This window comes from Castor canadensis, chromosome 13 (assembly GCF_047511655.1).
Source record: "Castor canadensis chromosome 13, mCasCan1.hap1v2, whole genome shotgun sequence".
Lineage (NCBI taxonomy): Eukaryota > Metazoa > Chordata > Mammalia > Rodentia > Castoridae > Castor > Castor canadensis.
Window position 1 is genome coordinate 35,333,218 of NC_133398.1, and position 27,460 is coordinate 35,360,677.

At 46.4% G+C, this 27,460-nt stretch overlaps 1 protein-coding gene and 1 long non-coding RNA gene across 4 annotated transcripts in view; one reads left to right on the forward strand and one right to left on the reverse strand.

The window, feature by feature from the left end:
• The window catches only part of LOC141415401 (uncharacterized), a 142,825-nt gene that overhangs the window by 61,036 nt on the left and 54,329 nt on the right, over positions 1 to 27,460 (forward strand). The gene's annotated exons all lie outside the window — the stretch shown is intronic.
• The window catches only part of LOC109682572 (stimulated by retinoic acid gene 6 protein-like), a 108,546-nt gene that overhangs the window by 34,928 nt on the left and 46,158 nt on the right, over positions 1 to 27,460 (reverse strand). Inside the window, exons 18-34 of the mRNA XM_074051406.1 lie at positions 23,258 to 23,358; positions 21,569 to 21,759; positions 17,396 to 17,484; positions 16,001 to 16,110; positions 14,873 to 15,001; positions 14,675 to 14,785; positions 14,455 to 14,550; positions 12,221 to 12,384; positions 10,691 to 10,810; positions 9,975 to 10,054; positions 8,831 to 8,919; positions 7,935 to 8,057; positions 6,863 to 7,036; positions 5,126 to 5,241; positions 3,941 to 4,067; positions 2,427 to 2,466; positions 1,762 to 2,303 (exon numbers count right to left, since the gene is read on the reverse strand). Coding sequence (XP_073907507.1) covers positions 1,762 to 2,303; positions 2,427 to 2,466; positions 3,941 to 4,067; positions 5,126 to 5,241; positions 6,863 to 7,036; positions 7,935 to 8,057; positions 8,831 to 8,919; positions 9,975 to 10,054; positions 10,691 to 10,810; positions 12,221 to 12,384; positions 14,455 to 14,550; positions 14,675 to 14,785; positions 14,873 to 15,001; positions 16,001 to 16,110; positions 17,396 to 17,484; positions 21,569 to 21,759; positions 23,258 to 23,358 — 2,402 coding nt within the window. The remainder of the gene's footprint in view (positions 1 to 1,761; positions 2,304 to 2,426; positions 2,467 to 3,940; positions 4,068 to 5,125; positions 5,242 to 6,862; positions 7,037 to 7,934; positions 8,058 to 8,830; positions 8,920 to 9,974; positions 10,055 to 10,690; positions 10,811 to 12,220; positions 12,385 to 14,454; positions 14,551 to 14,674; positions 14,786 to 14,872; positions 15,002 to 16,000; positions 16,111 to 17,395; positions 17,485 to 21,568; positions 21,760 to 23,257; positions 23,359 to 27,460) is intronic.

Sequence of the window (27,460 nt, forward strand, 5' to 3'; positions counted from 1 at the left end):
CACAATAACCAAGTTATGGAAACAGCCAAGATGCCCCACCACCGACGAATGGATTAAGAAAATGTGGTATCTATACACAGTGGAATTTTATGCAGCCATGAAGAAGAACAAAATGTTATCATTCGCTGGTAAATGGATGGAATTGGAGAACATCATTCTGAGTGAGGTTAGCCTGGCCCAAAAGACCAAAAGTCGTATGTTCTCCCTCATATGTGGACATTAGTTCAAGGGCAAACACAACAAGGGGATTGGACTAGGAGCACATGATAAAAGCGAGAGCACAAGAGGAAGGGGTGAGGATAGGTAAGACACCTAAAAAACTAGCTAGCATTTGTTGCCCTTAACAGAGAGAAACTAAAGCAGATACCTTAAAAGCAACTGAGGCCAATAGGAAAAGGGGAACAGGTACTAGAGAAAAGGTTAGATCAAAAAGTATTAACCTAGAAGATAACACCCATGCACAGGAAATCAATGTGAGTCAACTCCCTGTATAGCTATCCTTATCTCAACCAGCAAAAACCCTTGTTCCTTCCTATTATTGCTTATACTCTCTCTACAACAAAATTAGAAATAAGGGCAAAATAGTTTCTGCTGGGTATTGGGAGGGGAGAGGGAGGGGGTGGAGTGGGTGGTAAGGGAGGGGGTGGGGGCAGGGGGGAGAAATGAACCAAGCCTTGTATGCACATATGAATAATAAAAGAAAAAGGAAAAAAAAGTGCACAGGGTAGGGGGTTTCTAGGGTAAAATTGAAACTGTATGATACATACACTAATAAAAAATGAAGGGGGAAAAAGAAAAAAAAATTGTTCCCCCAACACACACACACACACACACACACACACACACACTGTGTTTTTATTTATTTTTGTTTGTTTGTCTGTGGCATGGGGATTGAACCAAGGGCCTTTTGCAAGCTAGGCAAGCACTCTACTATTGAGCTATATATCCTGCTCCATAGTGCTTTTAAAATTGAGAAGTGCCACATGAAGATCCGAGTTCCTGATTTCTCTTAAAACATTAGAATACATGTCAATTCAGAGCCTGCATTCCCACACAGCATCTTTGGCTGGGGCTGATACTGGGGTTTGAACTCAGGGCTTCATGCCCTGACATTATGGACAATAACCACTGTCCTCCCTACTAGTCATTATTTTTCATTTAGCCTCCATCCCTTTTCTCTAACACACCTGTGGGCATTTGAGTTAGGGATCTTTGCACAAAAAGAAGTCTCATATACCAACTCTTCCACAACAATATGGGAAATGAATCTTTTGTCATAATGTCATCATGAAGTTTAAGCTATGGTGTTGGGAGTTTGAATGTGTTTTGAGAACAAAGTCTATTAATATGAGTCATTGCCCAGCACTCAAAGATTTTTGTCGCATTTTTTGTATTACACAGAGAGTGAATACGAAGAAAGAGTAAACACGCTGGGGTAAAGCAGGAGAGGCTGAGTTAATCTGTAATATAGAGCAGCTGAGAAAGAGAGGCCCAAGGGAGGGATGAGGAAAGTCATGTAGTTGAGGAGGGACTCCAGAGTAGCCTACGTGGACATGAGGAGAGAAAGATGAATTTAAAAAATCACTGCTGTGAAGGAAAAATTGGATATGTGTTGACAAACGTCAAAAGGAATAAATGTTTTTGTTATATGTACCTCTATGAAGACTGGGCCACTGGGGACCCCAGCTTAAATGAGGAATACACACAGAATGAAATAGCAAATGTTCTCCATATCCAAGAATGAACCAGTTGATGACTTACCTCACCCACAGATAAACTCTCTTTCTCTGTCTTTGCCTCCTCCTCATTCACTTCCTCCTCATTTGCTTCCTCCCCTTTCACCTCCTCCTCCTTGGCCTCCTCCTCTTTTGCCTCCTCCTCTTCCTCTTCCTTCTCCTCCTCCTCCTCTTCTTTCTTCTCCTCCTCATTCTCCTCCTCCTCCTTCTCAAATTCCTCTTCCTCCTCTGTCTCCTCTTCCTTTTCTTCTTCAATCCTCACATCTTCCTGGGTTAGGATCAGTTTTGTGGAGTCCTTTTCTTTACCCTGCATTTCTTCTGGTCTTTGTGTAGAGCCCTCTCTGGGCTCATCTATAAGGTCACTCTGAGCAGACTTTTCCTGCTGGCTCAGCACCTCATCAGTTACCCAGGACTGTATTTCTTGATCTTGTTCTTCTTCTATCTCCTCTGACCTTTCAGAACCTGTCTCTCTACCTATACTTTCCTCAGCTCTGCTTATTTCCACTTTAGTCCTTCCTTTTTTCTTCAGTCTCCTTGTTTTCCGCAGGAAGGGCTGTTCATGTGCTTCTGTTGGGACCAACATCAAAGTGTAAGGAGACAATGACCAGTGTTACCTGGATTGGGTCCGTACTCCACAGATGTATAAGGGCAAAGTCAGGAAGGCTCACATTTGAATTGTAAAAGTGTTACCTGGTTGCCTGAGTTTGAAAATGATGTCCCCGGCCAAGTTCTACAAGGAAAAAACATGGGTCACTGAAGGAGCTACACTGCCTCTCTTCAGAGTGCCACTTCTAAAAGTATTGCCTCTCTTAAGTAAAAAGATCCTCCCCTCCAAAATCTAATGTAGGTCATGACCAGTTTCATTTATTGGGGGGCAATCAGGGTATTTCCAATTCAAGGAACCAGGTTTTCTTAATTCGAAGCAGGCTAGTAAATCCTGGACAGCAATGGAATAAAAACTCATTGGGACACTTTTTTGGTAGTGAGCTGGAGAAAAGTGAAGAGAAATGTAAGTTGAAGGACCTTGGACAGATCCGTTTAACCCAATGGACTTCAGTATCTTCCCCTGTGAGAAATGGGGAATTGTTAACAGTGTTCACACCTTTTATCCAACCAAGCAGAATGACTTCAAAGGCAAACAATGAGCTTGCCTTCATATAGACTGAGCCTCCACTTCAACCCAAGTATGCTGGAGACCATTTATTAGCGATCTGAACTAGGATCCCCTCTAAGGGGAGAGATTTTCAAGGATGGAGAATCTCACAGATATGGGTATTCCATATCTGTGGGAAACACTTGGCCAAGTTCAGTGTCAACCACAAGTATTTTCACTCTGGCCAGGAAGGAGTATGGCTGGGCTTGTGGGAAAAGGGCAAAAACTCTGGGGATATTCAAACCAGCACATTCCAGGGATTCATGTTTAACCAAAAGAGCATGTATTGTGTCTGAATAATGCATGAGGCCCTATTCTAAGAGCAATCAAAGTTGCATAAAAATTAGTAAGGCATATTTGCTCTTCAAGAAACATGTTCTAGTTGGGTGTTCTGAGCTCCAGTGTTTGATGGCAACCAAGAACAAGCATGTTCAGAGACCAGAGAGGTGGCAGGAATGAGGAAGGTGAGATGAGGTCTTAGGCTGCACGATGGGATCCTTGCTTCTGGTAATAGACTGGGAGTATGAGTGACTTTAGGATGTGTGGAGACAGAAGATCCCAGCACAGGGAGTAGGCTGAGGAAGGACTGAAAGTTGGAGGTACATGCAGGAAGGGTCATGACTTTGCTGAGCCAGGGAAAGTCAAGGTGGGGAGCACCCCAACCTCTGGTGGGGCCTCTCTGGTCACTTAGGGATGAAGGTGAGTTAGACTTGGTGGGGGTGGCAGAGTTGGTGAGGAGGGGCTTCTGAGTGGAGAGTAAGCAGAGTTCAATTTTAGGAGAGTTATGCGGCAGTCGTAGGTATGATAAATAGAACTCAAAGTATCATAGAAATTAGTCTTTCATTATAAGTCCATTCAAACACAGAGCCTGTCAGCCCCTTTTAAACTGAAAAAGATGGTCTTTTTCAGGTTTTCTCCTTGATGTCCTGACAGGATTTGTACCCTGCAGTGTTAGGGATGACTCCCAAAAGTCTAGGCAGACCAGACAGGAAGTTATCCTCTCCCGTTTGCTACTTCATGTATGGTTGGGGTATCCTGTGCCTCTCCATACCTGCTCAAAGATTTCACGAACAAAGAAATGTTGGCTGAGGGTGCAGCTGTAGGAGTTGAGTTCTTCCAGTAAGATCACTGGGTACTCCATCACTTCCTTGGTCATGAGGTGGTGAAAACTCTCATACCTGGGAGAAAGGGAGGTCACACCACTATCTAAGTGGGGCTTGACTGGGTGTGGGATCCCTGAGCTAGGAGCCACACCCTTGATCCCAAGGAGGTGGTGGTCTGTGGTCTGGCAATTGCTATGTGGATGTTCCTTTCACAAAATCAGTTCTTGGTTTGTTTTACTATTTTTCTGATTATACAAGAAATACATGATTGTAATGTGAAGTCCTTTTTCTTGTCTACTGTGCTAACCCTGTCCTTGAAAAAGTTCAAGGTAGGTAAAGACTTACCATTACCCCATCAAACCCTGAAACATCCCAAGAAGGAGAAATTTTATCTGTTTCTCAGACAAGGAGACCAAGACTCAGGGTGTTACACTTGCCCAAAATTATACTTCTGGATCTAAGTACTGCAATCAGTTAGAGTACAATTCCATTTCTGTGACTGGTCCTTACAGAATTAGTTGCACAAAGGCACAAAGATACAGGAAGTTTATAGAGAACTATTTGCAGTATTGTAAAGAGAAGTTAGAACCAATCAAAAAAGCTAATTAATTGAGAGATGGCTAAATCATTATAAAATCTATATTAATAAATTACATATAGTCAGTTAAAATTGAAACAAATTCACAGTTATAGAACAAATTTCATAGTATAATCTACCCCGTTTTAAAACCACATATGTATATGTATATATGTATTAAATGTATGTGTCCATAAAAAAGGAATAGTTGGGTAGAAATGAGGGGGGAAATCTATGTGTTTGTAGTGGTTGACCTTTTTTCTCCCTTAACAAAGAGCATACATGTTTAAATTTTTTCAAGGGAGGCCCAAGTTCTTGATCTTTAAAACTACATTGCCTTGAAGCGTCTAATTTCAAAATTCTCCCTGGAAGATTCTGTGTCAGCCCAAGAAGAATTGCAAAGGACCACAGTGTTCTCCAGTGCTGGCGGCAGAGTTTTTATCTTAAGCTTTCTTTTATAGGAGCACAACCCCAGGCTTCTGTGCAGGCTGCCTGTGACCTTAAATATGAGTCAGGTCCTCCCTTCCTGTCTTTTTTGGGGGTCTGATCAGCCTACCTGGATTTCATGTTCTTCAGAAAATTTTTGGCCTTGTCCAGGTGTGTTCTCAGTGCTTCCTCATGGCTTTGTTGCCTCAATTGGTCCAAGAGTCTATCAAATTGGGCCTCCTGGGCCTTGGCAGCCACCCCAAAACAAAAGGAAGCAGACATGATCTCTTGGAGCTTGCAGATTATAAATGACGTGCACAGCCCTTGATGCTGAAACCAAGGTCTCCACATCTGGGGCATACCTGTGACTTCCTTTTCTACAAAAAGGACACCACAATCTGCAACTGCTCCCACTCTTTCCAGTACAGGCTTCTGGGTTCTTCTCTGTTCCTGGAATATTTTTTCCTGCCCATTTTACTTCCCCAGCTCAGATGGGATTCTCAGGGCCAAGTCCCTCACACCCACCCAAACCTGCTCAGGCCCGTGCTACATATTCCTGAGGCACCTGCTCCTCGCTCTCCGACCATACTTGATATCACATGCTGAGTTTCTACACCACCACCACCCATCCTGTGAGGGCTGGTAAGGTGGGGCCCAGCTAATCTGTGGGGGCAGGGGACTAAAGATGTACACATCATTCCCCTCACACTTTAGCAGTCCCCATATGTAAGTTACTGATCCCAACTACTATACTTCAAAAGACAGATAAACTCAAGAGTTTGCGAGTTCAGAGTGTAGCAGGTATCACTGTCAACTGTTTCTCTCTAGACTGGGAGAGCTCAGGCTGGCATAGGCATTGGAGTGTCGGGGCCACCAGCCTACACTAGCTCCTCCCTCTAGTATAAGGAGCCTTACCTGCTGTGTTGGGGTCAAGCCAGTTTCTCCTAGGAAACCACTAGTAAAAAGGTTCACCTTAGTCTTTAATTAGACTTTACTTTCCAAAGAGGCCTGCTTCCATCCTACTTGTGCATCTAAATGTTAATAATTCTGGAACTCACTCACTGTGTGGTCAGTGTACCTTGCCTATCAAATGTATTCCCTGTGAGGTCTGTCATTTTATTCTCCTCTTCTTTGAACACTATGAACAAAAACATTCTCTTTGTATAGCAGCAAATTGTCATTCATAAAATCATTCCTTGATCACCTCCTTATTTTAACAATCCAAATGCTCCCCCATTTAGTGTGTCTATCTTTTTTTGCACTCTCTTACAGAACAGACTTAGTTTCAGACTCAAAACAGCCATGTGGCTAGTTACCATGTTTCACACCTGTAATCCTAGTCTTGGGAAGCTGAGACAGGAGGATCAAATGGGCTGGATGTGTGGCTCAAGTGGTAGAGCAACCAGCCTCACAAGTGCAAAACCCTGAGTTCAAACCCCAATGCTGCCAAAAGAAAAAAGAAAAAAAAAAAATCAAGGCCAACCTGTTCTACACAGCAAGTTCCTGGCCAGCCTGAGCTACTTAGTGAGACTATCTCAAAAAGACAAAACAAACAAAGCAAATAAAAACAAAACAAAACAAAAAAATCCCATAGCTATGACCTAGTTCAAGATTTCCACTAGTTCCATCTGGTCCCATGATCAAGGCAAGCCTCAATTTCCCTATCTGCTTTACTGCTTAAGATTTTACTTTTGGGGCTAGGATCTGTTTTGAGTTAAATTTTGTTTATGGTGTTTTTGTTTGATTGGTTTTTTTGGTTTTTGGCATCTGAATGGTGGTTGAGTTCACTGAGCTGGCCTGGGGCGGCTGGCACCCTGAGTATGGTCCATCCCTCATTCCTTCTGGGGTTCTCCCGGGACCAGAGCACCTGATTCTCCAGGCTGTTTCTCTGCCGGTGCTCCTCCATCCTCTTCTCGAGTTCCACCTCCTGCACCGACAGCATGCTCTGGTGTGCCTCCCACAGCCACACAGCCTCCTGGAAGTACCTGAATAGGTTTAAGCTCTGCCACTCTGTCTGCTTGGCCAGGGCCTCGAAGGAGCTCTGCAGTGACACAATCCAGGGAAGGGGCCTTGAGGTCCAACTGACCCAGATGAATAGGAAGTCCTATTCGTAGGGTCCCATGTCTCCAAACAGGAGTCACTGCCTGGACACCATCCCTTAGGGTTAGTTTCTGGGCCACACACCTGGGCTCCCGGCTGTCCATGGGCGTAGCATCACCATCCTTACCTGGTCTTGGACATCTTTCCTTCTTAAAGTGCCCTGTCTGATAACATCAGGGCACATCAGAATCCTCATCCACTACCCCATCTTTTAAAAGCATGCACATCTTAGGCTCTCATCTGGGTAAGGGTTTGGCAAACTGTAACTGCAAGCTAAACTTGACCCTCCCACATGTGTGAGCTAAGCACAGATTTTCCAGTTTTAAATGGCCGAAAAGAAATCAGAAGAAATGACGGAAAATGACATGAAAATTCTATGGGATTTGAATTCCAGTGTTCCTCAATAAAGTTACTGGAACATATCCACACTCTTTGTTTCTGCATTGCCTAGGAATATGGCTGACAAGTTGTGTCTTGTGGCTCACAGAGCCTGAGACAGTCACCATCTTGCCCTTCACAGAAAACATGTGTCAGCTCTGGCTCAGTATCATAAGCCACTTGGGACTGGGGACTTCTTGCTCCTCCATAGTCCTCAGCACCAGAGTTGGCAGGGACTCAGGCACACTCATGGCCTGAGATTGTTTTCCTGGAGTCTGGGTAGCTCCTATGGTGGGCAGCTGTGAGGAGTTGTGGGAGCAGCACAGGGGGCCTGCTCTGAGAAGAGCTGGTGAGGCCCAGAGAGTGAGCACAACAGACACTCAAGCTGGAGGCCTCCAGACCTCCAGTTTCCCAACAGCCCAGCAACCTGGGGTGACACTCCCCACCAGGCATGCACGTACATCCAGAAGCTCCAGCTCTTCCTCCACCCTTCTCTGGAGCTCTCCCACCCCTTGGAAGAAGGCCGGGTTCACCAAGCTCTCTGCTTCCTCCTCAGTGAAGGCCTTCCAGTCCAGTAACTGCTTCTAGGGGTAGAGTGGGGTGCGGGTGGTGAGAAAACAAGGTTGAGCCGAATTAGGGTTGTGTATACCCCATATATCAACTGCTTCTGCCAGGACCCTCATAGGGTTGCAAGTTAGACATGGGCTCCCCGTGATTCTGCTTCTCTGAGGCCAGTAGCAGAGCAAAGATGGCAGAGGTGTGAGGATCAGCCGGAGCTCCCAGGGGGCAACAGAGGGGGCCCTTGGGACTCAGGCCTGCTTCAAAATGACTAGGCTGTTGTGAGGTTTTCACCTAGATACTTTTAAAAGGAGGCAGGGAGGGGACAATTTGACAAAATATTTCTCCTACTCCAGAAAACCTATCCCTGTCTTGGAGGTGGCTGAGAGTGAACTCACTGTCTCATCCTGTATGAGGCAGGCAGGGCAGAGAGGACAGTGGTGCTGGACAACAGGAACAGTACTATGTGTGAAAGTGGCACTGAGTAACCCCCAAGCTGCAAGGCCCAATGCTATATGGGACACAGAGTCAAGGGTGAAGTCCGATGTGGCCTGAGAATGCACAACTCCATCTCACAGGGTCTTCCTGGAGGAGGTGATGCGGGACTAAGCCCTGAGGGATGATGGAGCAGCTGAGAGAGGCCAGACAAAAGAACCAGAATGCCTAGGGGCCTGTGAACATCTGAGGCCTGGGAGGAAGGAAGAAAAGCCTGGATCAAGGCTGAAGGGCAGGAGAGAGGGAGCAAATAGGTCCCGGCACCTTAGTTCCTCTTCGCAAGCCTGTAGGGAGGGGTGCCCACCTTGCAAGTCTGCACAAAGGCCAGGCACTCCTGCCAGGTCTTCTCATACAGCAAGCGAATCCTCATCATGCAGTCCATGTGGTAGGTGTCTCCGTGGGCAGAAGAGAAAACAGGTTAGTGGCTCTTTGGGGATGAAAGAGGAAAACTAGAAAGAGGAAGCAGCTCCTTGCAAAAGGAAGCAAAGCACCTCCACAGCAAGGGTTGTTTTGGTGCAGATCCATTTGAGGTCTAATTCAGGTCAAGGGCTGTTAATCTCCCTCCTAACAGTTCCAGGCACCCCAAGGCAAGGGCCTCACATGAGGAACTCCTGTCTGTCTGTCCCGAATGCTTCTGATTCAGAGGCAAAGAGAACCTCACTAAATTACTGTAAGCCTCAAAGGAGATGGGAAAGTTATCATATATCTTCTATAAGGCTTGGCAAGCTCTTTCCACAAAGCACTGGAGTACATAGTTTTAAGCCTTGTGGTCTCTGTCATAGCCACTTGCTTCTGCTACAGTGCAAATGCAGACAGAGTATGGAAACTTATCATGCATGGTAGAGTCCCAGGAAAGTGTATTTATGAACCAGCCAGCCAGCCATGGGCTGCAGTCTGACAACCCTTGTTATGTAGCATTTTAAACAGTTACTACTTGTGATTATGAGCTCTCACTGTAAGTCAGGCCCTAAACTATAAGTGGACAGCAATCCATGAGGTAGGGGACATTATGACTCCTCTTAACACCCCTATTTTTCAGAGAAGGAAATTGAGGTCATGAGATGCCCTGACTTGCCCAAGGTCACACACTTGGGATAGAACAGGGCTGGGTGTTAAATGTGTTTCTGACTGCAAGATCCTGCTTTCAGAACATGGTCCCTCAGCTATTCTCAGAGGTGGTCAAAGTAGCTATCTCTGTCCCCACTGGGGTCAAGGGTCAGTGTGTGTTGGCATAGTTGTGGACTGGGCAGTGAGTAGAGGAGGCACTGAGAGGAAAGGAGGGGCTTATGAGTCCTCAGAGCTCATTCTTCCCTCCACACCCCTCCCTCCTTCCCATGGTTGGAGGTGCCAACCATTTCCTCTCAGATAAAAATGACTGGGAGGTTGAGAAACGATGAGTTGAACAGAATTCTGGAGAGACCTGAGAGAACCCCACAGACATGGCTCACCGAGCTGTTTGTTCAGGGAGTTGAGAGAAGAACGCCACTCAGTCAGCTGGTCTTTGTTGTAGTTGGGGGGCAGGAGGTCACTGGCGGAATAATAGAACAGTAAGTCACACGTGCACAAAATGTTTACTTGCCAAAATGGGTGACATCTTCAAGAACCATAGTATTCTTTAAATACCAAAGAGGTAAAGAAAGAGTCCTGCTGGGGACCTCCTGGTGCCCAAAACATACCTCACAAAAAGGTCTTTTAATATTAACCAATTTGCTACTTAGAAAACAAAACTAAATTTCTGAAAAGAGTCTCCAGCAGGTCCCCTGTGTGAGGGAAGCAGCCTCCTCATGGACTTCCTGACCTTGAGTGCCAAGCCTCTTAGGAGCCACACCTCCATACTACCTCTGGATGAGGTTCAAGGCTTTGCACCTGGCCCACCGGCCCTTTGCACCCCAGTCCCTGTCTCCTTCTCCCTCACCCCTGGCCACTGCCTCTGGTGAGCTCTTTGACACAGCTATAGCAAGCATCTTTCTCAGCGAACAGGCCATGATCTTTCTTGACACTAGGGCATCCATGCCTCAGAACACAGTTCCAAACCAGCTCAACACTAGAGCTCCAGGAGGTGATGTGGTCTGGAGGACACCTCAGGGGAAAAACTAGGGCCACACCACTCCTCATGGGAACCCCAAAGGTGCTGATCTTAGTGGACCCCCACTCCTGCCCATACCAGATGGTACAGAGATGCTCCAGCCGCTTTTGCTGCAGGCCACGCTGAGTCTTCAACATTTCTTGTAGCTCCTTCTGTACAGCCGGCGGCGCCTGGATACTCTCACTGGCCATGAACTCACTGGGCAGCCAGACACGTTGGCACAATGAAGGGGAGATGGAAGGGCGACAGGGGTAACAGGGGAGGAAACCCATGGCAATAACACACCTCTGCCTTATACCACTGAGCCCCTTCCTGCCTGACTTGGCCTCCCTTCAGGACACTGAAGACAAGAGAAACAGGAAAGAGGGAGGAACTGAGCAACAGCCAGCAAAGCTCTGCCTCTAACAGCTTGGGTCTAGCAGGCTCAGATCTGGTGGGGGTCCTGACTGCTACCTACCTGCTCTGTGACCCTGGGCAAGCTCTCCCCTACTTCGAGCCTCAGTTTTCTCTTCCTTAAAATAGAGTCAATGATAGCATCTTCCTCACTGGGTACTTGTGAGAACTCAATAAGGTAATGCAAGCCTGTGTCCAGCTCATGGGAAATGCCCAGGAAAAGGCAACCTTTACAAAGGCCTCCCAGCCCCAGGCCCACACAAGCACTTTCTACAGTGCTTGCTGGGTCATCATTAAAACCCTATCACAGGTACATGTGCATGCCTATTTTGTACAGAAAAAGATAGGTTATGAATGTGCAAGGACTTGACCAAGGTCACATGGAACCCCAAGGGAGAAGCAGGCCTCAGCACACTTTTCCTTCTTTCACAGCAAAAACTCCACTTGGTGGGGAAGTGTGGCGATGGGCCCTCTCCTCACCCTTTCTTCTATGAAGGGCAGGAGGCATCGACCTGAGGAAGGTCCATTCTCCCATCCCCAGTGCCCTAGGTTACAAATAATGAGGAAGAGTGGAAATCGTACAGATAATTGTATGAATGTTTTCTAGAAATTTGTACTGAGCTCAGAGAGTGATCATGAAATAATGTTCATAAGAAAATAAGAGGGGCTGGTCAGATGGCTCAAGTGGTAGAGCACCTGCCTAGCAGCCTGAGGCCCTGGGTTCAAGCCCCAGTACCGCCAAAAAAAAAAAAAAAATTTGAGAGAAAATAAGATTTAGCTGGGGGCATGACTCAAGTGATAGAGCACCTCTCTAGCAAGCACAAGTACTAGCAAACCCCAGTACTGCCAAAAATAAAAAAAATTAAAATATATATATATGTGTGTGTATATATATATATACAGATATATACATTTATACATATACATGCATATACAAATATACTCATTTATATATATACACACTGTGAGAAAATATGCCAAAGTATTAGCTGTGCTTCTTACTGTGAGGACAGATTAATGGTGACCTTAAAATTTTTTCTTGATATCTTTATCTATTTCTAACTTTAAAAAAAAAGGAGCACAGAAAAACAGCTGCATTTTAAGTAATGACAAAAAGGGCAGGAGGAAGCCACCCTGAGCTTGTGCAGCTCCGGTAGGCCAGGAGAGAGCTGTGGGCCCAGCGTGGGGGCAGGGGAAGAGAGGGTGGCTGCTGACCTGAAGCTCTGCTGCACGGACTCCTTCTTGAGTGTCTTCCAGGTGTTCACCAGCTCCCACCAGCGGTAACGGCTGCTGAGCTCCTGCTGCAGTGTGGCCTCCATCAGGTTGACAGTCAGCTGGGCGATGGCTCTCTTGTTGCCCAGCAGAGCATGGTTCATGACCTGAAGTTACAGGAAGGCAGGGCTCTAGATGGGGCATTGCTCTCTCTGATCAGAGCAAGGCTCAGTTAGGAGGGCGGGAAAGGAGCCAGGGGAGGTGCAGATCAGGGCTGAGTGGGGTGATGGCAGGGTATGAGGATCAGCTCTTGAGGGTCAGCCCTCAAGGAAACAGCCATGGATAGTGATGAGGGTCTTCCTTGAAGACTTAACCATGACTACATGAGCCCCAACCCAGCTCCAAAGCTGCATCAGGTTATTTGTTAAAGAAGAAGGAAAGAAATCCCAGCTACTCAGAAGGACAGCCAAGGCAAAAAGTTAAAAAGACTTCCATCTCAATCAATAAGCCAGGCATGGGGCATTCCTATTATCTCAGCTATGTGGGAGGACTTATGTAGGAGGATCACAGTCTGAGGCTGGTCCCAGGCAAAAATGCAAGACCCTCTCCGGAAAAATAACTAAAGCAAAAAAGGGCTGTGGATGTGGCTCAAGTGATGAAAGTGCCTGCCTAGGAAGCATGAGGCCCTGAGTTCAAACCCTAATGCCGTCAAAAAAAAAAAAAATAATAATAAAAATATTAAAAAATAAAAAGGAAGGAGCTAAGCCATCAGGGCACAGCCACATGTGGTGGCTTTGAGAAAAGCATGCCCAATGACCCACTGAGGCCACAGGCACAGCATTCATCGCTTGTCTTCCACCAGTTCTCACCTATGCGCCCCTGTGTAGGAACAGGGAAAATCTTCCATTGTGTGGCACTGGTCTGTTCTTTGGCAGCTCTGTTTTCTTAAATGTGAACAGCTTTCCCTACTCTTCCCAGCCCAGATGCCTCCACACACTTCCTAGTCCTCTAGGTGACTGCCCCATTAGGCTCAGCAGGCAGAAAGCCCAGCACCGCTTTTCAGTGGGGCCTGAGGCTTGACGGCAGCTTCATTTTGTAGCTTGGAGCCTTGGCAAGAATTCCTTATCACCCAGGCCTGCAGCCATGCTATGGGGATAAATCTATTTACAGTATGGGTGGTTTGTGAAATTCAATGAGATAAATGCACACGGTGCAAAGAGCAAGTTCTAGTTTTAAGAAGAATAAGCACAGAGAAGTACAACATCAATGTATAAGCTGGTCCCCAGACTCCCTGTCCTGATGGGTACAATGTCTAAACTTTAGGATGCTCACTTATCTCCAAACACAGCTACTGAACCCTCTGCTCTCATCCTCCTGACAAGTCCTGGGGATAAGTGTTTTCTCCACTTTATGGATGAGGGCATTTTAGACCCAGGGCCCATGTCATTTTGGGAGTCTCCACTGTGGCCAGTGGAGAGGAAGGTCTGTGTCCCTGTTGCCTGTGCATGCCTGGAGCCAGGCTGGACCTGTCTGTGATTCTGAACACTGAGCTCTCTTCAGCCCACCGTGCAGCCAGGCAGCTCATTATCTGGAAAGCTCAGCTCTGCACAGACCCAGGAAACCCATGAAGGCAAAATGAGTGTCTGAGCAGCCACAAAGAGGCCTTTCATTGTAGCAGAGGGGTGAGGCTTTATTCTGAGTTTGGAGACATTGTGAACAACTTTGGATTTCTTATTTTTCACTGCCAGGGACAGCAGCTGGGAGAGGTTGAGAGTGAGGGGCAGAGCCAAGAGGCAAGTGAGGTTCATTAACAGAAAACAATGGCAGTAGGAGGAGAGGCAAGAAGAACTGGAAAACCCGATGGAGCAGGCTGTGGTCCCCTGTGAGGTTGGAGACCCCTGGGACCGTGATGCCCCAAGTTGATGGCTCCCTACTGCAGTGCAGTAGGCCCTGCATATGATAGTGGGGACACAGCCCAGTACGCCCAGTAAAATCACCAATGCTACATGTTGAGAGTACCTGCTTTAACATCAGAGGGAAGTATGAAATGTTAGCTTCATGAATTCTGTTGAAAATGCTTCAAGTGCAAAGACTTGATTCCCAACCTAAGTGACCCACCTGAATTATTTGGAAAGGTCACAGATGAGATGCCCACCATTTCTGAACCTGGCTCAGAGCACCCTGGGGTTCCTGCTCCTTCTCCCATAGGCTGCTCCCCACCCACGCAAACCACTCACCATAGCTTCTTTATCTATCAGCCTATATACATCTGGCTGCATGAGGTAGGATGTTTTCTGTATGATAATCACATATTTCTCCAACACGCTCTTTAGCTAGAGAGGACAAGGCACCACAGTTAGGGACTCGTCTTTCCTAGAGCACTCAAAGGAAACAAAAGGATGTTCCACAGACCCTGCAAGTGAAAGCCACTGAGGAGCCCATCCACAGCCAGCTCACCTTATCGGCTCTCAAGACCTCCAACGAGAGCAGTGTTTCATCCAGTTCCTTGATATCCTCCTTCTGGAGCAAGAATGTCTCAGCCACCTTATCCCACAGTTCCAGCAGTATCTGTGCAGGGGGGCTGGATCAGGCTGCGAGCCACCAGAGGGCAGTGGGCAAAAGGGAGAGCAGGCCCTGATATGGGAGGACTCCTACTTGGATGGAGAAGTCCTCAAGGTTGATGTTGTTTTCCACATTTTTGAAGAGACAGTCGATGTTTTCACCAGACTCAGACAGTTTTTTCGATAAAACTCCCCCTGTCTCCAAGATGAGAGGTTCCATTTCCTGCAATGGGCCAGGAGAGTATGACCAGATGTCAACACCCCAGGCAGGAAGAATACTTTCCTGTAATGGAGAGGTACCAAGCCTGGTCCTGTCTCAAAAATTATCATCATTACATAGACTTGAGGAATTTAGAGGACAAGGCCTGTGTGGAGCTGTCCTCCTTCACTCGCTTGAGTCTCCTCACAGCTGGTGAAGGAGATGCTGCCATCAGGCCCAACCCTTGGTTGACACGCAAGAAACATGAATTAAAGCAGTGTGGCCAAATGAAAGAACGCCAACCTTGCTTCAGATGAGGGAAGGAAGGCTCAGGCTGGTTGCTTGACTGAAACCAAGAAGTGCATGGGTGAAAGTAAGTCTGGCATCTAGTTGGGACATACTGAGATGCAGCTGGGGAGCTGTTCTTGGTGTGTTGGGTACAGGGGTGGTATTTGGGATTCATAGCAGGAAATAGGAATCAGAGAAGACTCAGGGAGAAGTGACCAAATGAAAATCCAGAGCTCAGAGAGGAGTTGGAAGGGCAAAGGTTGGTTCCATTTCGGGAATATTCCAGGTACCAGTGTGGCTAGAGATGCAATCTGAAGGAGAGCAGCAGCCCAGTGTGGGAAAGTGCATCAGGACCCGGCAGTGGTGGGCTGTTAATGGGAGTATGCCCATGGACCCCTCAGCAGCAGGACTATCAGGAGGTCAAAGGTTAGACTTTGGTACCAGCCAGAGTTCATTTCCAACTTGGTCTCCTTTGTGCTTAGTCAAGCAAGACTCTAGGCCTCCCTGCAAAATGGGGTAATAGCCCTTGACTTACAGGGCTTTTCCAGGAGTTAAGGGGAGTTGTGCTCACAACAAGTTCTTGTAACAAATCACTCTTATTCCATCTATGTCTTATGTCTTGGTGAGCCACTGAGGACCTCCCAGCAGGGGAAGAGGAGGAGGCTGGGGTGCTGACAGATTGACCTTGTCTCCAGAAAGCCACAGGAGCCGAGAGGAGAAAGGGCAGACTCTTACCTTCCCAATCTGCGCGATCTCCTCCTGAAAGCGTGCTAGGGCACATTCATGCCTCTTCTTCTTGTGCTCTTCTTGCTTTTGAAGGGCCAAGGTGCTTGTCTTCTCTGGAACTGGAGAGCAACAACAGATAAGGTTCAGGGAGAGAGATGCATTCCCAGGAAGGGCCATGTAGGCAGCAAGCACCTGCACACTGGCATATGTTAGAGGGGGATCCCAAAGCCAGGCCAGCAGTGATAGAGGCTTAAGGAAAAAGAGAAGAGATGAAGGTGAACGATGAATGCTGTAGGGAACAAAGCTGCAGACATGTAGTTAAGTACAGAGGGGCTGGGGGTATAGCTCAACAGTAGAATGCTTGGCCTAGCACACATGAAGTCCTGGATTTGATTTCCTGCATGGCTAAAAAATAAATCAATACTGGGGGAAATTTTCCAAATGGTATGCATAGAATTATACTACATTTGTTAAGTTTTAAGAATAAAAAAGCATATAAAAATGCTTCTCAAATTACAACGGGATTATCATATAATAATATGATAAAATGCATTTAATACACCTATCCTACTGAACATCGTAACTTAGCCTAGCTTACCTTGAATGTGCTCGAACATTTACCTTAGCCTACAGTGGGCAAGATATCTAATAAAAGCCTACTTTATGATAAAATGTTGAATAACTCATGCAGTTTGTTGAACTCTCTACTGAAAGCAAGAAACAGAATGGTTGTATGGGTACGCTTTTGCACCATGGTGAAGTTTGAGCCATCATAAATCAGGAAGGGACCACTTACAGAAATAATAACCAACACTTGAGAACACTTACCACATATTATTCTAATGTCATTACTCCTTGGGATGATGTCTGGAGACATGGTCTATTACTCCTCACCTTGCAAGGAGGAGTCTCCATGTTCTGCTATGCCCTGCATCTGTCTGGGAAGCTGGATATCACATGGGTTAACAAGGGGAGATGAGGGCTCTCTGGGGAGAAGGATGCTATTGGGGAGAGTAGTTTTATTTTCTGCTTCATCTCCCTCCTCTTTTTCTACAGTGATCATGGGTTACTTTTTAATCATAAAGACAAAGGACGTCCATATAGGTATATAAATCAAACTAGTAAATGTACTAGGAAGAAAACACATGATATGAGAAATGCACTATGAAATCACATCCTTCAGCCCGCTGTTTTTCCTAGGAAGCACTCACTGTGCAAACAGCTGCTCCCTGTCCTGGACCAACCCTCAGAAGAGATGCTCAGGGGAGGTAGTCCTCTGGGTGGAGGACCATCTCCCAATGGGAGTGGCAGGGTTGCCTCAGAGAAGTCCCAGGATACACCGCTGCCTGGGGCTCTGCTGCCTGGGGCAGACCTGACCTTGGGGCAGAATGGAGGGAAGCTCACCAATGTCGTCCAGGAGGCTCTGGACTTCCTGAGCGGCAATGGAGCTCTCGCTTTCACGTGCGTTTTCCCTCCTGGTTCTTTCCTTTTCCCTGACAGCAAGCAGAGAAGAGTAAGGCCTGGTCCTCCAACAGCACAAGCAGCAGCAATGACCTACCCAGGCCCTCCCCAATTCCAGAGAGCCCAGAGCTCCTGACAAATGTTGCCTGACCATCTCCAACCAGGAGACAGTTTGGGTCCTTAGATGGGAAATAACGATCCCTGCCCTCAGGCACAAGCCATAAATCCCTTCCCTGTGGGTGGTGGACCCAAGCCATTTTCTATACAGGAAACTGAGGACCAGAAAGGGCATAAGCTGTCCCATAAAGCTTTCAGCACACACTCTCATGTATAGCCACAGTAACCCCATTTTCCAGAAAGGGAAAGGGCGCACTAGAGCAGAGCTGGGACTCTAAGAATGACCCATATAACACCAAGGTCCATAGGGCTTGGATCTGGGTAGAGAGAGCAGGGACCCAGGAAAAGCCGTCTCAGCAGGGAGGACCAGGGAGGGAGAGGGTAGAGATGTCATTAGCCTTGGAATAAAATCCATGAATGCACCATCTACAGGGAAAGCACCACAGAAACCCCGAAGTTCTCTGCAACCACTCAAAGTCCCATGTAATCAATAATTTCCAGCCATCTTCTCACGAGTTCCCACTGCAGACCCAGCAAGAGAAAGACTGCAGCCACTGGGGCTCAGGTAATAATGCAGACAGGGGTATTTCAGGCCTTGTTAGTTCAAATGCCTCTGGCTCACAGCAACCCCATAGAAGCCCACGGGACAAGGAGAGCTGCTGTTGGTTCTGACTTCTCATCCACTTGCCCCAGAGATCTGAGGACTTGGTTTACACTGGCAGCTCTCCACTCCCTGCCATGTGCTGGTCTCTACCCACCCAGGGGCCAGATAGATTGGCCTTTGCTGGACAAGTTCTCAAGCCCCTCATCTGAGGCTTGAGGAAGAAGAAGGACTCTGGCACTGTCACTCATCAGCTCATCCCAGTCTGACCTCTGCTAGCCCTCCAGTGTTGAACGGAGGCAGGCCAGGGCAGGCCTGAAGATGCTGACTAACAAGGGATGCAAAGAAAAACGAGCAAGAGCAGCCAGGGAGTCATGTGAGGAACCCAGGGCCAGAGATTCTGGAGGAGGGAGTGATGGCAAAAGGTCCACCCCGGGAGGAGAGTTGACATAAGCGCCCAGGTGACCTCAGCAAGAGCAGTTGGGGTGAGCAGGAGGGGGAATGCCAAGGCCTTAGGAGCATCACAGAAAGCAGAGGCTCTTCCCAGACTCTTGGCCTCAGGGAAGGGTGGGGAAACAGACACACTGCAATTGCAGGAGGGAGAAGTGGTTGACACAGGCTCCGTGTATTTATTTATTTATTTATTTTTGGCAGTACTGGGGTTTGAACTTGGGCTTCATGCTTGCTAGGCAGGATCTCTACCACTTGAGCCACTCTGCCAGCCCTTTTTTTTTTTTTCTGAATACTTTTTATTTATTTATTTATTTTAATTCTTTTTTTTTTTTTCATATGTGCATATAAGGCTTGGGTCATTTCTCCCCCCTGCCCCACCCCCTCCCTTACCACTCACTCCACCCCCTCCCTCTCCCCCCTACCCCCTCAATACCCAGCAGAAACTATTTTGCCCTTATTTCTAATTTTGTTGTAGAGAGAGTATAAACCATAATAGGAAGGAACAAGGGTTTTTGCTGGTTGAGATAAGGATAGCTATACAGGGAGTTGACTCACATTAATTTCCTGTGCGTGTGTGTTACCTTCTAGCTGCCAGCCCTTTTTTGAGATATGGTCTCACGAACTGTTTGCCTGGGACTGTCTTTGAACCTCGATTCTCTTAATCTCTACTTCCTAAGGAGCTAGGATTACAGGCATGAGCCACTGGCACCCGACACAGCTCCTTTTCAAGAAGCGAAAGGCTTCTGTGCCAGGATGAGGCCCAGGGTAGGCAAGAGACCTGGGACTGATGTTTGAGGAAGGACTTCCAGCATCAGGAAAGTGAAAAGGCTGGAGGGGATGGTGCCAGGCGGCCCAGGCCACATCTTGCTGTTCCACAGCCCCTGGGTACATGGGCAATCCAGGGAAGGCCTAGCTATGGCCTGTCTTCTGAGGTAAGCAGGGGACTACGGGGTGGGGTTTGATGTGGGAGAAGGACATGGGGAGTGTGGCAAGATAGGAGGGTGGCTGTGAGTCCTCAGGCTGCCCAGAGGCTACATTTGAGAGCAGCCCTCCTCAAAGACCAGGTGATGGATGGTGTCTAGCTGCTCTGGCTTAGGAAGGAGGGTGGGACCTCTGCTGGGTGGGAAGAAAGATGGCGACTGAGGAAGGTGAGCTAGTGACCCAACCACTGAGGTACAGTAGGTTGGGAAGAAAGTAAAGCCATGGACAGTGTGTATGTGGAGTAAGTGACCTCAGAGAAACTCTGAATGTGGAGTTAGTTACCTCAGTCACTTTAGCAGGTTACAAACATCTCTGTTCCTGCCTAGGTCATAGTTTGCTGTGCTCTGGTTCTGTGTCTAGGAAAGAGATGGTCTGGTCTGTCTGTCCCAGGAAGCCAGCACACTTCATGAGAAGTGTCTTTTCTGAGCCTCTGTCCTATTGGCACCAAGGGCTCCTGACTGATGGTTGCATCTGGATTTATGGATGATAGGTGATCCCAGGCTGAGCCCTGGAGAAGAGGGGAGTTCTCAAGTCCCTCGGTCTCAGGAAACAAACAGAGCTGTCAAGAGCCCCAGGGCCCAGATGAGAAGAGGTCATCTGAGAGGGGCCTCCTGACCCTTGTAGGAGCCAGAGTCACAGCCAGCCTGCCACTTAGCCTTTCTGGGAGGTAGAGTAGAGCTTAGACAGACCTCAGCTGCCTGAGTCTCTCTATCATCATCAGGGCTTCAGGCAGGGGACAAGAGCTGGGGAAGGCTGGCCTCGAGTGTGGGCCTGGGTGGGGAGTGAATGTGCTCATCTTTAAGTGGTTACAGTGTTGGGGGTCAGAAAGTTCCCCGAGGAAAATTTAAAGGTCAGGTCAGAACAGAGATCTGTATCCAGAATTTGGTCTGTCCTTGCCTCACAGTGGGTGAAAGAGATAGTAGGCAGGTTAGTAGAAGCCTGACTTCCAGTCCAGAGTGCCAGGCCAGGGAAGAGGTTTGTGGCTGGTGCTAGATGTGAGGAGCCAAAGGGAAGCCCAGCTCAAAGGAAGCCAGCGGAAGAGGTTGTCCTCTTTTGCTATCTTTTCCCTTTCCCCTAGTTGAGGAGTCTGAGCTCAGCCAACAGAAATGGCATGCTTAGGAATCTCAAGTTTAACTTCTGAACTTGAAAGCTCACAAGGAATGCCTGATCTCTCTCCCACTATGACCTGCTCCCATCACAGGGAATGGCACCCAGCCAGAGACCTAGGACTCCTGGGGCCCCTTTCTAACCATCCAATCCATCACAAAGTCCCATGGGTTCTGCCTCCAAAAGATGCCTAAAATCCTTCCCTTCCCCTCACATACTCTCCTTACCTCTCCAGCCACTACTAAGATTTTAAGGATGACTAAAGGGGCTTCTCTAGCCTCCCTGCCTCTTCTTGTAGCCCCTCGCGTTCTGCACAAAACTGCCCAAGAGACCTGAGATGCAAATCAGCTGCTTACTGCAATAAAGTACAAAACACTGACTGCAGCCTTCAAAGCCTCTCCCAGGCTCATCTCCTGCCCGCTCTCTCTCCAGGCTCACTGACCTTCAGCCTTCTGGAATGGACCAGGACCACCCTCAGACACTTGCCCCCTTTCCTTCCCCTTCCTCACCCTCTGATCTCAGCTAAAGCCCTTCCTCAGAAAGCTTTCCTGTCTGCTGTTGTCTTGAGTCAATGCCTTCACCACTCTGGGGAGACATGGCTATTTATTATTATTGAGGCCTCAAGTTCCATGGGGTAAGATCCCCTACCCAGAGCCCAGCCCTAGGCACTCAATAATTATTTAGGGAGGGGAGAGAAAAGTAAATAATCCTTCAAAATTGGTGGTACTACCTCTCTATTTCAAAGGAGGTACATGAGACTTCATTCCTACCTGGCACTCATCTTGTGAGCCCTTTTAGAGACTTGGAAGACTGAGGTACCCACAGTGTGGGAGGCATGGCCTGATGGCAGGACCTACCTGTAGAGAACAGGGTTTTCTGTGGCCCCATCATTGGGGAGGCTGTGCGCCCACTTCCACTGTCGAGGGGAAATTGTCGCCCCTTCAGGAATCTCCATCTTCTTCATCACAGGTTTCCTGTCATTCTTTGAGGGCACAGAATGCTCTGTAGTCCGTTTCCTGGTGGCTGCCAAGGACTGGACCAGCTGCACCTGGATCCATGGAAGACAGGGGAAAGGAACTGGTCAGAACTGCAGATATCCCAGTACTATGCCTATTTTAAATGGACACTTGGGGACCTGCCACCAGGAAGGCACTTTGCAGGAAGACCTTATTGAAGGCACTTTGCAGGAAGACCTTATTGAAGGTCTTCCTATAGGAGGGCTTTCCTCCCCCTTAACAGACATCCCATCACTTCAAGGAAGGCATGTTGTAGAGGAGCAAATATGGTAATCTTAAACTGGCAGAGGCCACTATAGGAAGGGGACTAAGGAGTAGTGAAGAGGTCCAGTAGAGATGAACCAACATGGATTGCAATACACATGTGCATGGAAGCAACACAAGGAATCTCCCTGTATAGCTATCTTCATTTCAAACAAGCAAAAAATGCTATGTCTTTCTTTTTATCTTATGTGTTTTTTCTTCAACAAAATCGGAGAACAAGAGGGCAGAACAGGTTCTGCTTGGAGGTGGGGGGAGGGGCAATTACATATGTAATTGTAAAAAGGATAAAATAAAATTTAAAAAAGAAATTTAAATGAAGATCAAGATCCTCATCTCACCCATTTTATAATCATAAGGAACTAGAAAAATGGGACTGTCTAATAATAGTGGACTGGTGGAGTAGATATGGTACATCCCTTTGATGGAATGTTAAGTGTTATTAAAGATGGGAATTACAAAGAATTTGTGTGACATGAGGAAATGTTTATGAGATGATGTATGGTTAAACATATCATGTAGCCGCATACATTAAAAATTATAAACAAAATTACATAGTCTGATTTCAAATTTCAAAATGCATAGAAAAACAACTGGAAGTATGTCAAATGTTAGAATGGCATACGGCTTATAGGATCATGTGAGTAATTCAGTTGTTCCTTTGGTTTCTTTACACTTTTATAATTTCCATTAGGAATGAAAATCCCATTTAAATAAACAGGACAGAACTTCGAAGGAAAGGTTTAAGGTCTGTAGGTTTCTTTTGAGGTCTGGCTTGGTTTGTACAATGCATGAAAGAGGACAAGGCAATTTTCACAGCTGAGTTGGCCATCAAGGGGCTTTACATTAGTACTGCATGGAGATCCTACATTGAGGGGCAGCCACTAAGCACCCCTGGAGTGCAAGAGTGCCCATGGATGTGGGAATGGGTCTGTGAGATACTGTTAAAGAGAACACACTAGAACAGAATGAAATCCAGATTTTAAATAGAAAAGTCAGAACTGTTTTTATGCATGAGAAAAAGACCCAGGGCCCCAAATGGTTAGTTCAGCTATTTCTGAGTTGCTTAAATTTAAGATTTTAATTTAAGTTTTCTAGTTTGCAAGTTTCCTATTAGTACATTGTAAGAACCAACAGAAATTGTTTTAAAAATCAAAGTAACATCAAAGCCCTATTTCATTAGCTTCCCAGACTGGAAAACCCTCAGAGGGGGAGAAATTTGGAGGTAGCACAGGGACCCCAGACAAAGGGGACAGCAGGAAGTCCTACCTCAGCTTCGAAGATCTGCTGGTAGACTTTGCCACTCTGGACCTTGGTCACCTTCCCCACTGACGACATCTTGACTGATGGCTGGCGCTGCTGCGGGGAAGCTGTAGTCCAGGAAACGCGTGGGGTTGGTTGGGTCTCAATTCCCACCCCTCGCCCCAAGTGCAGATCTTGGCAGAACCTCGGCCCCGGAGGCCGCACCTGACCTGGCCGGACCCCGGGGCGGCTCAGGCTTTTAATTTTGAACAGCAATGAAAGAAGCCTTTGATGAGCCCCGAACTCACGGAGGAGGCTGGCTCTCCCTGTCGTGCAGGGCACAACCCACAGGGTCTTTCAGGATCACTGCCCTTCACTCTGCCCAACTTTTCTGGAAAAGTCTACCGGCCCAAGGTGTCAGCTGCAATTGGGACTCCAATCTGGCGCTGAACTCGGGTCCAGGACCCCACTCCGCCCTCCAGGAGACACAAGAGAGGGCGAAGAGAAGGAAAGGAGCGGCCTGATTCTAGCCACGCAATTTGTCGCCTACTGTGTGCGGAGAGACCCAAAGGAGAATCCTGGCCGCTTCCCTAGTCGCGCAGGAAACCTGGGCAGCCCCTGGGCGCTCCTCAGATTGGAGAGAGGCCCTGCCGAGTGCTGGCCACGTCCCCACCTGCAGAAAGCACCCCTCACGTCGGCCAGCCAGAGTCTAGCTGCAACTGCGGCCCGACACACATGGTCTCTTAGGCAACGAGGGGAGGGGTCGGACTGGCCACGCCCACGCTTCCCTTCCCATGCAGATGAGTTGCCCTTAGCAACGGGAGCGCCCCACGTGGAGCCGTGAAAATCAACTGCTTCCTTCAATGCCAGGTTCTCTGTACAAGGGAACATCCCGAGTAGCGAGTTAAATGTTCTTAAAGCTAGTAGGAGACCTCAGACGTAACACTGAGCCATCATGGTCAAGAAAGTCCATCCTATCTTCTTTGCCTTGGTTAAAACCAACCGGTGCAGGGAGATAGCATAGTGTAGTACTTCCTGTAAGAATCTGAGACTCTGAAAGAGACCGTCTGATTCTCAGTTTGAGTTTGAAGGACTCAGAATTCAGGGTTGAAGCTTGTTTGTCCAGAACTGAAAATGCTTGTGATTGGCACCAGTCAGTGGTCTTAGGGTTTTAAACTCACATGGGATGCCCAGCTCCTTAGAGAATCCCTCCCTTGGCAGGGATCCCTGTTCAGATTGTTAATAAATACTCCCCATACCAACTTGCTATAGCAAACATCATTCTGTACCGTCTAGCATCAGAAATTAAAAACAGTGAGTAGAAAAAAGAAAACTCTTTTAGTCTAATTCTTTGGTCCTGGACTTTACAAGGTGAAATCTTCTTGTTGTTTTTTTTTTCTTTTATTATTCATATGTGCATACAAGGCTTGGGTCATTTCTCCCCCCTGCCCCCACCCCCTCCCTTACCACCCACTCCGCCCCCTCCCTCTCCCCCCTACCCCCTCAATACCTAGCAGAAACTATTTTGCCCTTATTTCTAATTTTGTTGTAGAGAGTATAAGCAATAATAGGAAGGAACAAGTGTTCCTGGTTGAGTTAAGGATAGCTATACAGGGCATTGACTCACATTGATTTCCTGTGCGTGTGTGTTACCTTCTAGGTTAATTCTTTTTGATCTCACCTTTTCTCTAGTTCCTGGTCCCCTTCTCCTATTGGCCTCAGTTGCTTTTAAGGTATCTGCTTTAGTTTCTCTGCGTTAAGGGCAACAAATGCTAGCTAATTTTTTAGGTGAAATCTTGTAATGAAGATTGAATTCATTTTAGCTGATAAAAGAAAGTCTAGAGTGGAAAGATGAAAAACACACTAAAAAACAGGAAATGTTTCAGTCTGCTCTTTTTCCTGTCCAGGGAGGCCCTACTGGCTCAAGCTGTATTCATCAAAGCACCGTTTTCCCTGCCCAGACACTTTCTGGGTTCTAGCTCCTGGCACAACTTTGAGAACTTTCTCTTTCTTTAAAAAAAATTACATGAGTATGTATTATAGGCATAGCTGTATCATGCATGATCCTTTGTTCTGATTAAACACACATTGCAGAAAATTAGAAAATAATTCCATGAAGAAAATAAAAATCACCCATAAGCCCATCCTTAAGAATTACCTCCCTTCACTCCCATGTTTCTGAGACTTTGTGTTTGCCTTCACTCCATTTTTCCATGAACCCTGTAATTTTTTATTGTGTTTTTGGTTTTATGGCAGTACTGGGGTTTGAACTCAGGGCCTTGCACTTGCTAGACAGATGCTCTACTCTGCCACTTGAGCCATGTCCCCAGTCCTTCAGTCTTTGTATTTGTATTTGGATCAAATGTGAAAATCTGTGTTTGGCTTTTGGATAGCATTTCCATTGCCCTTCCAACTCAACAATGTCCTACCTGGAAAAGCTAACCAGCTAGAGACACTTAAAAACACTTTTTTTTTTTTGAAGTACTGGGATTTGAACTTAGGGCCTCATGCTTGCTAGGAAGACGCTCTTACCACTTGAGCCATTTCACAAGCCCCCCACCTGGTTAGCTTAGAAATGGGTCAGAAGTCAATGACAGAGAATAGAAAAAAAGATACCACACCTCTGGACTCTTTTTTTCTTGCACCTTGGCATCACCCCTGATTTTTTCCCCTCTTGCTCTTCACCTTAAGTATGTCTTTTGAGGTGGAGGGGTTAGATTACAGTTAGATAGAAGGAATATGTTCTAGTGCTCTATGGCACAGGAGGATGACTATAGCTAATCATTCACTGAATATTTCAAAATAGCTAGGAGAGAGGACTTTGAATGTTCCCAGTACAAGAAATGGTAAATGTCTGAGGTGATGGATATGCTAATAACCCTGCTTTGATCATTACATATGGTATACATGTATCAAATTTCACAGTCTCCCATAGATATGTGTAATTATGTATCAATTAAAAACAAAAATGAAATAAATTTTTAAACATGTCTTTTGATTTGCAGCACATCCTTCTCCATTATTACCCCAGATCACCATTCACCTTCTCCATAGTACTCAGAAGGAGGAACAACAGAGACCCTCATCAGAGTCAGTATTTATTGAGAAGTTTTAATCCCTCTAATAACCATGAGAGGGGTGCTATAATTAACCCATCTTACACATGAAAAAACTGAATCTCAGAGTTAGTAACTTGGCCAAAATCTTTGAGATAGGAAATAGATCCAAGATATGAATCTAGACTCAGTAATTCTAGAGTCTTGAACCAACCACTGTGCCATCTGACTTTGTGACTAACCAGAAAAGAAGTTCTGTATCCAACTGACTGGATTTGCATCTTGAAGCCTAGCATACCTACATACCTCAAAGTATGGAACTCCTAAATGCATAGCACAGTGAATTATCTGAAAGGGACTAATAGCCACAAGAAATAGAACATGACCAACTCCTCAGCATCTACTTGTATGTCCCCATCACAAGTCATTGCCCAGTCCTCCTTAAAGATAACAAATATGCTAACTCCTGAGTTACTTTTATTTTCTAAAAAATTTTGTTGAAATAGAATCATATAGAAGATTTTATGTTGAGCTTCCTGCATTATGTTTGTAAGTTTCATACATTTTCAATGTGACTATTGTTCATTTCTGTATAGAGGCCCATTACTAAAAAAAGTAACTCATTTTATTTATCCTTTCTATTACTGAAGCACATTTGGGGTTTTTCAATTTAGGAATATACCAATAGTGCTGCTCTGACTCTTTTCACATGAACATATGTAGGTGTTCCTATTGGGTGTACGCAGGAATCATGTCACAGAGGATGACTCCATCTGTAGGAGATACCACCAAGGAATTTTTGGAAGTGGTTGTAAGTTTACACACATCACAGTGTATCAGAGTTCTCACTGCTCTAGGTTCTCATTAACACTTCGTATTGTCACTAATTTTTATTTTAGCTATTATGTGATACTATAGCATTGTGGTTTTAATTTGCATTTTCCTGATGAGTAACAATGTGGAGTGTATTTCCTTATATTAGTTGATCATTTATATCTTTCTGTAAAATGACACCTGTGTTTGCTTCCTGTTACTATAATAAAATGTCTGAGATAATTGACTTATAGATAAAAAGGTTTATTTTGGCTCACAGTTTGGAGGCTCCAGTCCAAGGCTGAGTGGCCCATTGCTTTGAGTCTCTAAAAGGCAGCACACTATGGCAGAAGTGCATAGA